Raw genomic sequence first — 15,093 nt, 5'->3', positions numbered from 1 at the left:
AGTAAAATACATGTAATGCACACTGTACCTCCAGTTGGTAGATGCTCCCACTATATCCCTCAATTTCCTCCGCACTGGAAAAAAAAAAAAAAATCAAAGCAAATCAAGCTTAGTTCTGCAAGTGATAAACATGAGGTTGTGTTAAAGGCACAATTCTCATCCCAGAACAGGAAAATTAAGCAAATTCATGCAAATAGCAGCCCAGAAAAAAAGTTTGGCCAAATTCACTGCTGCTGTTAGTAGGCATATCACAGGAATGGGTTGAGTAACATGATGCCACAGCTTATTGCATATGGTCAACAAAGAGTATTTGTTAGTGCAATCAGTCACCTCCAGTGCTAATTAACAGCTGAAAGACAGCATGGATCAAGATTAGATTGGAGAATTTTGATGTGAAAATATTACAGCCTAAACACAAACTGTGGAGATAACACAAATCAGAAAGTCATAAAAGAACTTAAAAGGGAACAGTGCAGCTGGGAAACAGGGAATGAGGAGAATACCAATTAAATAATCCCACCCACAAACGCAGGCAGTATCAGCAGGATGGTTCTTGTGAGCAGCGTTTCATAGCCCAAATTTTTAGCAGTCTGAAAGAACACAGTGTTAAGAACACACTGAAGACAGGTCTATAAAATTTATTCTGGCCCTGTTTGCACCCTCAGACTTAATGCTAGTTCTGCACAGGTTTCTCCCAAATTTCAAGAATAATCTGCATAAGCATCTTTTCTACTCTTTCTCAGATGAGATTATTAAGTGTGCTAAGGTCCCATCAAATCTACCAAACTACCCCATGGCTGTTAGGCATGTGAATGTTGGCTATTTGGAAACACCTGAAAACAAGTAGCAACAATTCCCAAGCTCAGAATAGAAGTTGAGAATTGTATAGAATTGTATTGTGTTGTATCCTTGCTTATTTACAAAGATTTTTTTTTTACACAAGGAAGTTCAAATATTAGGACAAAATAGGGACATATCAAGGAAGAGCAACCAAAAATTATCCAGAATTTCATGGTGTAATTGAAAGAGGCTGCCGGTGAGTCACAAGCTGATCCTTTATCAGGCTTGGCATTTTTCAAGCTAAATGCCTGGTCAGAGCATTCACAGTGATCAGCAAGCTGTCCTATAAACCCTGGAGCAAGTCTAGCTGATTCCTAGGATTTAAATCACATTCCACTCTCTCAGTCAGATCTACTCAGCTCTGCCCCCCTCCTCCTCAGTCACATCAGCTTCTGCCCAAGTCCCCCACACCACCACCACTGCTATACCCCAAACCTCCCCTTCCCTGTTCCTTCTTCTGCAGCACCCTCAGCCCCTGTCCCTACACTCCCAGCCTATTTCTATTCTGCCTGCCTGCCTGCTAGAGAAGCACCAGCCTGAGCCAGAGGCAGCCAAGGGATTGACTGGCAGCCAGCACATGGATCCCAGTGACTCACCAACAGACAGCAAACAGCAGGCTCTGTGGCTGACCCCAGCTCTAGCTCTGGCACCCTAACAAACCTCTGATTTGGAAGCCAATTTTCAAAAAGTTTCTGGAAATATGTTTCTCTTGGAGACTGGTGGCTCATCTATTTTGGCTGACATCAAACAACAAAAGGTTCTGGAAGAAGAGGAGGACAAGAAAATAGGCAGGCAGAGACAAAATAAAATAGATTACTTAGGCCTCGTTTCTTTACAAAATTAGGCTAAAAACATGTTTTGAAATTAGAAGACTTCTACAACTAATTCTAAGAACAAAAAAAATTTCAGTGAAAGAACCTGATTGAAAATCTTGAGGGTTGATTTATTTCGGAAACAGGGAAGGTCTGATTCCTTTTTCCTTAAGCAGCAGGCTTGCTTACAGAATAGGTATTACTTTCTTGTTACTCATACTCCAGCTGTGAAGCTACCATAGCATGCATTTGATCAATACAGTGTCAGCAGAAACACTGTTATAGCTTCTAGAACGCAAAACCTCAATTTTTCAACGGTGTGCAGACTGTGCTGGGATGGAGGGGGAATAAACAGCACTTTCTCTTTGTTTGCACTAAGTTCATCTTCCTTTTCAACTCTAGAGGTAAAAAGCTCTGAAAAAAAATCACGGGTCCAAACCTGCAAAAATGTATATAAGATGTTAGTCCCATTTAACACATCTGATTTCAATTTTAGGTATAAAAATAAGTATTTTTCAGGCTGAGAACACATAGAATTTTTATCTTAATAATAAAAGGGACGAAGTGTGAAGTGTTTCTAAAATGTTATCAAGCAAAATCTATTCCATTTTACAGCTCATAAGTATATATTTTTTCTCTTTTTTTTCTCCCTGCAAAGACTACATTGCTCTTCTAGATATTAGAAATTTAATTAAGTAACAACAGAAATTTAAGTAAGAAAATTAATCACCAAAATCTATAAGCTATTTCTCTTATTTGAAAAATATCCTAAACATGCGAAATAGTTATAGCAAATGGGACTTCTCCATCATTATCACGTTGAATATTTCACAGTATCTCCTAAACTGTGATCAATGGATCATCAATGCCAGAGCAGCAGGCTCTGAGTTTATTTGCACTGTGCTGTGGAAAAAGACATGAGGAGGGCAGCTGAACAAGATCACTGCATTCATCTCTACCAGTGAGATCCATGCCCCTCATGCTGGTGCCTCCCCAGCTGCATCCAGGTTCAGAGAGACCACCAGCTTTGGTACAGAGCTTGGTCTGGACTGAGGTGAAAGATGCAGATTCAAATGCCTAAAATGAAGCCAAGTACTGCAGGAGCTGCTGCCGTGAGAGATTTTGTATCCACAAGCCTCTTAGAAACGTATTATCCAGCACTGCAGACAGAGTATGCTGACAGAGATTTAGTGCAACACTGCCACAATTAAGACCAGGGCCATTCACCAAAGGGAAAGGAGCTTTAAGCAAGTCAACAAGGATAATAATGGCACTTCATTTTTCATCAAAAAGTAAGGAAAAACAGTAGTTGAGTAAGTTTAGTGCTATAGCAAATATTTTAATATGTACAAATTACCACAACACACCATTATTCACGTGAATGGGGAACTGTCCTGTGGAGTACAAAACACAGGTTAGATTAACAATGAAAAGAAACAATGCATTTTACATCTAATAAGGAGTTACTAACTATTCTACCTGGTTCCATTCCATTTAGGCACATGTTCCTTAATTTTAGTCACTGCAGGCAACCTATCCTTGCCTGAATCACAGTGTCTTCTTGGTTTCAACTCAGTTTGTCCTTTCCTTTCAAGCCAGCTTTCCAGTTCCTTGTCTACCAGCTCTGTGTGGTATCTGCTTGCAGTGTAATCCCAAACAGTTTTCCAAACTTAGGGCTTAGGACAAACACTGTTAACTTTGGAAAGAGTATCTGGAGCACTTTTCAAGAAATGGGATGAGAGTTTTTCAGAGGAAAATTCCAAAGTCCTGTTTTGTGTAGCCTTTGGGAGAACCATGGAAGAAGTGAAGGCATTCACAACTGGAACCCGAAGTTGTGAAAAGAAAGCATGTGAAAAGCTAGTAAGAAAAAGTATTTGGTGTTTTGTGAGAGCATGGATACCAAATTGAAGGAACATAGTTTACATATCAGCAAAACTCTGAATTTTAACCATTTTGAAACAGAATCTCAAATGCTTACAGTTATTGCAGTCCACAAAATATTAGTACCCCTTGGAGTACCAGGATGAGCTCACTGTTTCACTATTTTTATTGGTCTTCTAGGTGGTATCATTATCAAATATCCAAATAAACAAGCAGGGCAAGTTGCAAGTATGCAACATTCTGTATCCTTGCTTCTGTCCTTTGACGTCCTAATTTACCATTTATTAACAACAATGAAAGTAAGTTCTCTAACAACAAGTAACCCTCATTTTCTCTTTTACTGGATGACCACTAACTACTGGTGACTTCTGTTTAGAGAACAAAGTAAAAAATAAGATCTCAGAAATAATCAGTACTCCATGAAGGAATTATTTGTACCTGGTTCCAGCCTTCTTCCTCCTGCCCTTTTCTCAGTACAAGGGATTAGAATGCAGAAAAACATTTTTTAAAGCTTCTGAAACAGGAGCATTATGGTTTATTACTATTAGAGCACTGAAACAATCTTTGAACACAAAGTTCTATTGACAAGAGCAATTTCACGAGGCAATGCTGCAGATCCGATTAAAAGATTTCTGCAAGTTTACAGTATTAACAGGATTGAAACATTAAAAGTTCTGCAAGACTTTAATTCCACTCAGTTCCCTCTTTCTTGGCCATTCTCTCCAGTCTCATTACACCTGTCTGTACTACAATGACTTTCTATCAAGAGCAGCAGTTATCCTGCCAGAAAAGAACCAAGCTCCTCCAAGGCTGAAGAACCACAGGAGCCTCTAAATGTGAATTTCAATGATTATGCATATTTGTGCCATTCACTTCCAAACAACTGTGATTTTCTGCTGCTTCCTAAACACTTACACCATGAGCTAACAGACAAGGGCATGTTCATTATCCAAACCATATTAACACATGAAGGGACACCGCCTGAAGAATAAACTCCCTAGTAACATCATTAAATCTTCTGGATTACAGCCATTTACTTTACCTTCAGACATGTCAGGAAGCCCTAGGGAGCCACTGATCCCAGAAGTGAGTGTCCTAGCCAGAACAGAAGGAAGCTTCCTCATGATGCACAACCTATAGGCAGAGCAGAAGAATTTAGCGTTATTAAAAATAATCCCATGGAAATAATTTAGGATTTAATTTGGAATTATGCTGATGACTTCAGAAACACCAGTCCTTATTTTCAGCTAGATTTTTAGAACTAGATACAATCAGTACAACTGTTCCAAGACAGTTGAAATTCCAACTGACACCTATTCTTACCTAAAAGCAGGAAAGAAGAATGTTTCACTGATGCCCTGAGACAACCCATTTAGACCCAACACCAGCTTCTGCCCTGTAGCACCTTAACACAGATCGGGTCCATGTGCCTCTAGAAAATCATCTATGACCCAAACCATACACTTCTGCACTTGGCTGGTTTGCACAGCAGCAGGAGGAATATCCCAAGGATTTCACAAGGTCTCACAAGCAGTCACATTCAGCTAAGCCTAGTCTTCTCCTCCATGGCTTAGTACTGCAGCAACTCAAAAAGTTTAAAGTGTAGGATATAATCCTCTTAGCCATTAAGCAAGAAGGGACAACCATGAAACCCTTCAGAGAATGTAATCCACCCACAATTCACCACGTGTTCTACCAGGTACTAGCCAGCACTACTCCTCTAGGCAAGCATAACTGTGGTAACACAAAAACACACAGAGGATGTGTAAAACCCCTTGTGATAGTTCACAGCATCATCCTGACAAGGAATGTAGACTGCTAGTCCCTTAATTTTCTTCCTCTGGGACTGGAGTTTCACCTCAAAAAAGGAAAGGTGGCAAGTCCTCAGGCACCAACAGAAAAGCAGGGCCATTTACACACCTCTCTCTACTTCATCTCCACATATGTATCATGTACACACAAGCTTTCTCTGTCTGCAGATACCCCTGGAGGCCTTAAGAGAGTAAAACGGAACACACCCACAGAAAAAAACAAAACAAAACAAAACCAAAAAAAAAACCCCAACACACAACTCAGAAAGCATCAGAGTTCCGTATGCACCAGGAATGACGTGAATGACGATGGTGAAACGCCTCTATGATTGCTGCAGCCTCTGGGCTCGGTGTGTCACGGCACAGCCAGCAAACGCCTTCCTGCTCCAACCGCACCCCGCAGGGCCCCCTCACGCCCACAGCCCCGGACCGGCCCGGGCACCGCGCCCAAGCCGCGCTGCCCGCGGCGCTGCTCAGTATGGGGGGGTGCCCCGCCCCGGCCGCGCCCCGAGCCCCTCACAGCGGAGCGCGGCGCGGCTGCGGGGCGAGGGTTGGGGCACGGCCTCCCCTCCCCTGCCCGGCCCCGGCGGGGGCACCGTCTCCCCCGGCCGTCATTCCCTCCCCGGGCCGAAGGACGTGGGGGCCGCCTTACCGGGTGGGCAGCATGGTGCTCGCCGGGGCTGTCACAGCGGGGCCGCGCCTGCCCCAGCCACACGGTTCTCCCACACCAGCGACTCGCCGCGCACAGAGCGGGCTCCGGGCCGCCCGCAGCTGGGAGCCCTCGCCCTGCCCACCCCTGGATCCCCGGGCGGCACCGCCCGGCCTCGGCCTGCCCCGTGTCTCTGTGCCCGCGCAGTTCGGCCTCTCCCCGGGGCGGAGGTTGGAGCAGGACAGCGTTAGTAGTCGGGCGGGCCCGGCCGAGCGGGCGGGCCCTGCCGGGACGTGCTTTTAATAGGCATCGTGATATTTTTCTTTGTAATGCTCCGTTTTTTCACCGTGAGGAAGGCGGGCTGGCGGCGCTCAGCTGGGCGCTGTGCCCGGAGCCCTGAGGCGCGCCCCGAGCCGTCCCTGGGTGGCACTGCTAGGGAAGGTAACTGAGAGCCTCGGAATTTTCTGAGGGGAAGAGGCTTAAGATCTTGAAGAGTGACGTTATCGCTCTCTACAATTCCCTGAAATTGGGGTGTAGCCAGGTGGGGTCAGCCTCTTCCCCCACGCAACCAGAGACAGGACGAGAGGACAATCTTAAACTGCGCCTGGGGAGGTTTAAGTTGGACATTACGTAGGAGGAATTTCTTCACAGAAAGGGTGCTTAGACATTGAAATGGACTGCCCAGAGAGGCGCTGGAGTCACCGTCCCTGGAAATGTTTAAGGAAAGAGTGGATGTGGCACTCAGTAGCATGGTTTAGTGACACGGTATTCAGTCACAGGTTGGACTCGATGATCTCAGAGGTCTTTTCCAACCTTATTCTGTGATTCTGTGAAAATACAGCTGTGTTAAACAAGCTGTGTGCTTTCCACAGTCAAATAATCAACAAGTTCAATTAATCAGAATTTTTTTATTCCTGAGAGCTGAAGAAACTTAGAGCAGAGATGACATGGGGCCCGCACTGGCATGTGTGGCAGAGGGGCAGCCCCAGCTCTGCACCAAGACACCACAGAGCCCATAAGGACCAGAGCACCTACTGTAACCATGTCTGTACCTCCTGGGGACGGGGATATATACTCATGTCCAGGTGCAGCCCATGACTTCCATACCAACCAGAATGTCTGTGGTTCTCACTGGCCATTTCAACTTGCCAGCAAAACAGTGCAATACAGAAGGTACAAGTTAGCAATGAAGTTGTTAAGCACCCCTTGCTGAAGACTTAGCAAAGACACCAGCAAGATTGGATGAGGATATGAGAAAACACATTCTGACAAACAGAAGGTACATTGACCAGAGTATTCATTACTTGCAAGGGTAACACCTGAAAACTAGATGGTCTTCAAAGTCCCTTCCAACTGAAACCATTCTGTGATTCCATGAAAGAGCTGAGGGCGCTATTGCAAAGCTTCTCGCTCATCTGGTCATGGGAAAAAAAATGTGGAAACCTGGTATGCATGTGTGCTGAAGGTTCAAAAATCAAGGCACCATGAAAAGAATCACTTCTGGACAGTGCAGAAGACTGTGCCAAAGACAAAACTGTAACTGTGACACATAACAAAAATGTCTACTCATTGTGCAAACCCCATTAGTTTTAAGGAAGAATTTAGATTTCGTAGGTTTCTTTTTAAAGCCTGAGCTATTTCCCTCTGACAATGCAGGGTCAGAGCCAAAGGGACTTCTACTGTATCCAGATACAATACTTCTACTGTATCCAAAACTGAGGCCTGGCTGGATTTTTTCCCAACATTTATTTCTATAACTTTTATATCTATATAACTTTTAAATCATTTGCACACATGATATAGATGATTTGTGGATTCAGGCAGATAATTAGTTATGTCTAAATCCCAAATTCATTAAACTGCATAATTACAAATGACAGACAAAAAGTATTAGCCTACGGGAATAGGGTTCTAATGACCTAAAATATGTTTTCAAAGATAATAAAGAAAAATTATGGCCATTTTATTGCCAGCATATAGAAATTCATGTAGCTTTATTATATGAAACTGTTAATTTTGCATTTGCCCTGAATTCTGAGCAGTGCTCATGCAGTATTTATTTAGTATTTGTACTATTCTGACAGATAGTAATATTTTTTCTCTGTACAGCCTAGTGTTGATAAATTGTAATTTTAAGTGGCTTGAAAAAGATATCAGAAGCAACTGTGAACTCATAAATATCAATGCAAGGTCTAAGTACTAGGAAGAAAATATTCAGTTGAAAATTTTAAGAGAATCCCAGATGTCCAAAATCATCAAAAAATTACAGGTCGATACTGAGTATTAACTTCATTTTCTGTATTTTGCTCCACAGATTTGACAGGACATACAACTTGGATTTAAATACTTGGAAATATTTAATAGCACAATCAAAAATCATTAACTCGCTACATTTTAATGTGGAATGAGGAGTTTTTCTCTTATTTATTACAAACAGAGAACCTCTGAGGCATGAAAGAGGCATTCATACAGGAATGCAAGGAATCTTCCTAGCGAAGGAGCAAATCAAAAATTAAAATAGGAAGAGAGTTTGATTATCTGAACAGTAAAGAAAGAAAACTGATGCCCACTTTGAGCCTTTCTGTCCATCCTCCAAGGAAAGAGAACAGTAGAAAATTTAGATGCAAGTAAAAACATAGTTTTGATACAAGTGCAGATAAGGTCCCATAACTCTCTGAATAAATTGTTAAGTTGCATTGCCATGAAAGGATCTGGGGGAACTGTCTTGGCTATTTCCTGTATCTTCAGACTAGAAAAGACCTCTGTCTCTGGGCAGGATGTGGGGAAAACTTGCCTCAGTCACTACTGAGCTCCATGTGCTTTTATTACCAGCTGTTTATAAAAGTTCCTGTTTATAAAAGTTCCTGTTGCATACTAAAAAAGAAACTGCTGCTTGCTATTTTGCACAAATTTTTCTGTTTCTTTTATGAGTAATATTTAGGGAGAAGATACAGTAAGAATAATAGGAATGATGCACATTTTAGATAGTTCTAACCATTTTACCTTCTCAAACACCAAAGTCCAACCCTCCTGGTGGAAATGCAGATGGATTCACAGTCAGCAGGTTCCGCATGGAAGAAGCTGTTGGCTGGTACAGAAGTGAGCTAATCCAGACTTCAGTGCATGTTTCATTTTAACAGATTATTTCAGCCTTGGTTTACCTTAAAAACGTTTGCTAACCACCTGCCAGCACACATATTTGCACAATTTGAAAAAAACCTTGATCCTTTTCAGGAGACTTGCCACTACACATTCCTTGGAGAGGAGGGCAGATCAACAGGCTGTGACCACTGAAGGATAAAATCTAAGCCCTGTGCAGGTCATTAGAGATTTCATCAGTGGCCTCAGCTGTGTCAAGATGACATGAAACCTGCTCAAAGACCAACAGACCCGATACAAAAGGAAGAAGCTGTAAAAACATGCCACATCAGTCGGATTAATTCACAAACTGAGTTCTTTTAGAACCTTTTTGTAAAATATTCTCACCATTCTTAATAAACTTACTTATTCTGGAAAAAATATCCCTAGTAATACATAAGTAAATAGTTGTACTATAGTCTCTGAGATCTAGATAAGATATTTTTAGTTTTCCTCTTTTTTTCCCTGAACTCTCTCTATTTCCTGTTGTTTCATAAAACTTTTTTTGACACTTCATGAAATTTTTTAATACTTTTTTCCTTCTGCCTTGTGAATTTGAAAGCTAAATCTGATGAACTGTATTAACTGGGGCAACACAATATCAGCATATTTCTGAGCAAGTTAAAGCAGGATTTTCAAAAACAGTCAAGGGAGAAAATGTTTGGGTCTTTTTTGCTGAGACTTCAATTTCTAAATCATGTGACTTTTCTGACTTGAGAAGAAAGAAACCAGGCACTTTTTGTTCTTACACAGCAGTAGGTTTCCTGATAGTGTGACTTCCTCTTTGTGAAATGCAAAACAAAGAGAGTTGAGACAACACAAAGGCTGTTGTCTTTCACAGAGACAGTATTCCCCATTTCTGATCTCAGTCTAATCATCTCTAGGGAATGAAAAAATCTGTATTCATTAAAGGTATGTAGTTAGACTGAGTCTGTTCTTTGGTTGTTTATTCAGATTCAGTCTCCCTACCAAATGCCCTGTCCTGAGGGATTTCCAGACTCACAACCCATTAAATAAATTTTAACTTTTCTACTACTAGCCACTGGCTGTTGCTTACTGATTTGGAAATGCTTCTGTTCTTTGGGCATCTCTATTCTTGCTCCAGTAGAGGGTAAACTGAGCCAGTTAGGGTGTTTGCATAAATCCTAAATTACTCTTCCAGGCCTTCAGGCACTTTCCACTGTGTGCTAACACCAGCCACCTGAACACACACTTTATACACATTTCTTTCTACAATCCTCTTGCAGTATCATGTTCCATGCTGGACCCTCTGTCTAAGGCCAGCCTTGTAGCTTCTTGGATACACTGAAAAATGGGGGGTGTATTGTGAAAGTCAGCAGCATGACTTAGTGCCTTCCCATATCCCAAACCATTCTTAAAACAATTCAGACTAAGATAGATTTAAGAGCTCCTTTACAATATCTAAGAATGGACATGATAGTGGCACAGCTAACAGAAGAGGGTGAAAAGAAAACCACGCATATGGCAAAGACTTGTACTTCTCTGGGTGGCCCAGCTGGTAGGTCCATGGACCGACCACATGCTCATCTAGATCATGACCCAGCTCATTCCTCAGCATACAGCAGTATCTCTAGGTAATACCCAGAGGAAGCACAGGGCTGAGGATAACTCCCCCATCCTCTCGTACTCTAAAGTCATGTTTTTTGAGTCTACCCAGATGGAATTTTCCTCATCACACCCACCTCTCTCCTCAGTGACAGCCATACCTCCATCGGGATGGCGTCGCATCCTCTCTTAGGCAGACTACTGGCAGATCCCCCTGCTTTAAATCTGCTCCTTTGTGCTTCTCCCAGCACAACCCCTTTTCCTCCAGTCAGGCGGGTTACGATGCGTGTGCCAGACTGGGAAACGTCCCAACCCCAAGGTTAAACTTCAGTGGTTTGACCCCATTTCCTTAAGGACGTTCCTGTCCGGGGGCGTACCTTGGTGCTAGACACGGTCCCCCGCGCCCGGGCTTGGGTACGGATCACTGCTCCGTGTTTCCCGCAAATACTGCGGCTTTTTTTCTCTCCCCACCGCGGTGCACGAAGTGCCCCCAGTGCCGCTCTGCGGCAAGGGCGGCGCCACGGCTCCTAACACAGTACCCGCGCAGGGAGAGCCCCGAGCCGAGGGCAATGCCGGGCCCGGTTCTCGGGGTCCCGCGGCAGTCGGTGCCGGGAGAGGCGGTGCCGGGAGAGGCGGTGCCGGGAAAGGCGGTGCCGGGGCCCCCGAGGGCCGCTCCCGCCGCCCCGCCAGCACCGCGCAGGGAGAGCGGGCGGGGTCTCGCCCCGCAGAGCCGCCCCGCTCCGCCAGGGGGCGCCCCGCGCGGAAGGGGAGGGAGAGTCACGAGACGGCCGCGGCTGTTGCTGGCAGGCCCGGGCAGGATTCCGGGGAGGGGCGCGGCCATTGGCTGAGGGCGAGCACGAGGGGCGCTCCCATTGGCTGGTGGGCGGGGAGGCGGGGCGCGAACGTCTATAAATAAGGCGGCCGGGACTGCAAGCCGCACTCTCCGGGCCGGGGAAGCAGCGGTAGCGAGCCGGGACCGCCAGCAGCCGAACGCCGCCGGGACATGCTCGCAGCCTGACTGACCGCAGGTGGCCGCCGCGCCCGGGACACGAATGAAGAAGCAGCTTCTCCTCCTGTTCACACACCGGGGACTCGTCAGCCGAGGGGGCCGCAGGGGGAAGCGTCGCCGAAAATGGCCTCGTTCAGTATCCGCGCCGCGCGTCCCGAGGACTGTCCCGACCTGCTGCGACTGATCAAGGTGCGGGCGGGGTGCGGGGGATCAGCGCTGCCCGCGGCCGGAGCAAAACAAGCTGTTGCGCAAGGGTGGGGGCGCGGAGAGAGGCTGCTCACAATCTCCTTCTCTTCCAGGAACTGGCGAAATACGAGGACATGGAGGACCAAGTGGTCCTAACTGAGAAAGGTACGGAGGCTGCAAGAGCTCACCCGGTTGGCGGCTGAGTGACAGCGCCTGTGGCTCAGCTGCGCGTGTATTCTGCTTTTCCAGAGCTGCTTGAGGATGGTTTTGGCGAGCACCCTTTCTACCATTGTCTGGTTGCAGAAGTGCCGAAAGACCAGTGGTCGTCTGAAGGTGAGACTGCCTGATACTTATTTTTGGACGCTAAATACACAGAAGCATCATTTGCTTAATAGTAATGATTGTAGATAAGGTTCCACCAGTGGACTGGGGTAGGAGGAGTAGATTAACTGGTAAAATTCAGTAATGTACGCTGATACTCTGCTGAAGTGGTTGCTAATCCTGGAAGCATGGGAGATCAGGTATAACATAATGTGCTTGACTCCAATTAATTAAATGGCTTTTCTTATTTGACCCTGACTTACCTTTATGTAATTCTATTGAATCACATTTTTTTCTTTAATTTGTCCCCAATCTTCAGGTTACAGTCTCTAGCTTCGCCATGTACATGGCCCTTCTGTGTACATGGATGGGCGGGGAGGTAACTAAAAGATCCGTTACACAATAAAGTAGATGATCATAATATGAGGTAAGGTCTACAGGGACAAGTGCTATTCCCAAACCTTTACCAAAGACACAGTAGATGACAGAAACCTGTTTGCACGCTTCTCTTAACAGTATGTGCAGAGTGTTATGGCAGATGTAGTTAAAATACTCAGGGTTTATGTTTGAGTGAGCTGTTGTTGGAAGAGTTGGTTTTTCTTCTCTCTTGAGCCACAGAGTTATAATTGAAGCTATAGCTTTGCTTCTCTTGACTTTGTGGTGTTGAAGGTAAAGAAAACAGCATGATGCTCTCAGTGGAAGCGTAAGTGGAAGTGCTTGAAACGCTGCTGTAAAGGTGGCCTGTAAATAGGCCTTCTGGCACAGTAGTTACTGAGGAATGTTCACGGAAAGATCAGTGTTCTTCAGGGTTTGACAGACTACTCCTAAGGAAGCAGAGCTGGGGCAGTCATCCAGATTGTGAGCTGCTGTGTGAAGTTCTTACTTGTATTCCAGACTGGAAATTAATCAGTAATTAATCAGGTGTGCATTATTTTGTGGAAAAAAAGCTATGTTAACACTTACTATGACAGTGCTTTTGAGGATTTCAGGGTATGGACAGGGCAATCTTTTTGTACTAGGTTGATATAAATTTGTCAGAACTTGCGTTTTCAATTGTGTGTTTACTTGCAAGCTTCATTTTTAATTGTAACCTAGTATCAAATGTCTGCATGTACTAGAGAATCTGTATGTTTAAACATGCATGTAAGTCTTAATATTTTTGCCTTTTAAGTTCTGACTAGCTGAAGTTACGCCGTTTGTTTCAGAAACATGTGTCGTGGGCTTTGCCATGTATTACTTCACTTATGATCCATGGATTGGAAAACTGCTGTACCTTGAAGATTTTTATGTGATGGCTGAGTACAGAGGTACCTATTGCAGAATTAGATGAGTTGCTACCCATAGGGCTTTTGTAGATTTAAAACTTAAGTTTCTTGTTTTTTGGTTTTTTTAGGGCTTGGTATTGGGTCAGAGATTCTGAAGAACTTGAGTCAGGTATGTCGAAGTGCTAAGTCTAAACAAGAATTAAAGGAGGTGGCAGGACTCTAGACAGCTTAAAACGTTGCCTGGAGTCTGGTAGACTTTGAGAAATGCTGCAGTGGCTGCTGGAATGAACTCAGTGACTTGTGGTGATACACAGTTGCTGAGTAATCTGGCCGGTTGTCCCTGGGCTGTCTCGGGGGGTGTGACCGTGTGGCGTTCCTTGGCTTTGCAGGTGGCTGTGAAGTGCCGCTGCAGCAGCATGCACTTCCTCGTCGCGGAGTGGAACGAACCCTCCATCAGGTTCTACAAGAGAAGGGGTGCCTCGGATCTGTCCACTGAGGAGGGCTGGAGGCTCTTCAAGATTGACAAAGAGTATCTCTTGAAGATGGCAGCAGAAGAGTGAGAGATTATTCCAGCAAATAATTTCTTTCTGTGAATATATGTGCTCTCTGAATAAACTCCTTGCTTTCTGTGTATGTACAGTCTGTAGTGGAATAAAGTAGTGTGGATGCTAATAATGACAGTGCAGGTGTGGTCATAGAGTAATTGGTACTGTGATCTGGAGCTGAGGCATCTGTGAAGTTCAGTATGTGCTTGTGTGCATCCTTTACCAGTGTGGGCTTGTAATCCTTGTATATGGAAACTTCATTCTTGTAAGTGTCATTCAAATGTGTACAATGTACACACTGGTAGGGTTTGTTTTAATTATTGCCTTTTATAAAAATAAAGTAGTGTTTTCACTTCATGGCCATAGTTTTGACTTTTAATTTTCACGTAAAGTTTTCTGTCAAATAATACGCAAATTAATAAAAGACTCAATTGACTTCAACCTTCTCACAAGTGAAATGATTTACTGTGGTCCCAGTGGGATAAAAGTGCACTTGTGTGCCTGTGGGACATGGCAAGGTTCTGAGCACCTGAGTATTTGAAAGAGTTTGATATCAACCCCTGCTTCCTGTGTGGTGCGGGGCATCCTGGCTTGTGACATATATTTTTAGGTACAGTTGGAGTCCCTAAATTAGGTTTCTGCTCTCTGGACAGCTGTTCCAGAACGGCTGGAGCTTGGGACTTCCAGTTACCTGCAGAGCGCCTCAGTTGGAAGGGCATAGCCTTGAAGGGAAAGATGCATCCTGGTGTGATTTCAAAGCCTAAGTAACAAAAACTGGGTTTGACTGGTCCCATGGAATGAAGTATATTTACAAACTACACAAAAAGCTCTATTACGTGATTCTTAAAGCACCAAACTTGCGTGCTTCTGGTGGCTTCTGTTTCTGTACCCAATACCAGGTCTGGTTCAGCATTTCTGCTGAGCCTCAGTGGCTCTGTTGAGTTGTAAGTGCTGTGTTGAGCAGAGGAAACCATCCCTGTGTGTTTATGCCTTTGCACAGCAGTAGGTGAAAACAATGCTGCTCATCAATTTTTTAGTTGTCTTTGAAACAAATTAACAGCTTCACAGTA

General features: G+C 44.3%; 2 protein-coding genes across 19 annotated transcripts in view; one reads left to right on the top strand and one right to left on the bottom strand.

The window, feature by feature from the left end:
• The window catches only part of ACOT9 (acyl-CoA thioesterase 9), a 28,250-nt gene extending 16,947 nt beyond the window's left edge, over nucleotides 1-11,303 (bottom strand). The window contains exons 1-5 of one of the 18 annotated variants that reach the window (XM_068995226.1): nucleotides 4,576-4,639; nucleotides 1,759-2,091; nucleotides 1,437-1,600; nucleotides 521-590; nucleotides 29-74 (exon numbers count right to left, since the gene is read on the bottom strand). In XM_068995226.1, coding sequence (XP_068851327.1) covers nucleotides 29-74; nucleotides 521-590; nucleotides 1,437-1,568 — 248 coding nt within the window. In that variant the 5' untranslated portion in view covers nucleotides 1,569-1,600; nucleotides 1,759-2,091; nucleotides 4,576-4,639. The other 17 variants (XM_068995310.1, XM_068995134.1, XM_068995558.1 and 14 more) reach the window with 17 other exon arrangements.
• Nucleotides 11,304-11,630: 327 nt separating this feature from the next.
• Nucleotides 11,631-14,380, top strand: SAT1 (spermidine/spermine N1-acetyltransferase 1). The gene is made up of 6 exons (XM_068995022.1): nucleotides 11,631-11,895; nucleotides 12,006-12,057; nucleotides 12,142-12,225; nucleotides 13,419-13,520; nucleotides 13,607-13,647; nucleotides 13,868-14,380. The coding sequence occupies exons 1-6, from the start codon at nucleotides 11,830-11,832 to the stop codon at nucleotides 14,036-14,038; spliced, it is 516 nt and encodes a 171-aa protein (XP_068851123.1). The 5' UTR covers nucleotides 11,631-11,829; the 3' UTR covers nucleotides 14,039-14,380.
• The last annotated feature ends 713 nt before the right edge of the window (nucleotides 14,381-15,093 follow it).

Source organism: Aphelocoma coerulescens, chromosome 1 (assembly GCF_041296385.1).
Source record: "Aphelocoma coerulescens isolate FSJ_1873_10779 chromosome 1, UR_Acoe_1.0, whole genome shotgun sequence".
Classification (NCBI taxonomy): Eukaryota; Metazoa; Chordata; class Aves; order Passeriformes; family Corvidae; genus Aphelocoma; species Aphelocoma coerulescens.
This window is presented reverse-complemented; position numbering and strand designations above follow the sequence as displayed.

Bases quoted from the DNA above. Each gene is read 5' to 3' on its own strand.
- SAT1 (XM_068995022.1), top strand. From the start codon at position 11,830: ATGGCCTCGTTCAGTATCCGCGCCGCGCGTCCCGAGGACTGTCCCGAC. The intron at 12,058-12,141 runs GTACGGAGGCTG...CTGCTTTTCCAG, and splicing joins AGTGGTCCTAACTGAGAAAG to AGCTGCTTGAGGATGGTTTT. The intron at 13,648-13,867 runs GTATGTCGAAGT...TTGGCTTTGCAG, and splicing joins TTCTGAAGAACTTGAGTCAG to GTGGCTGTGAAGTGCCGCTG.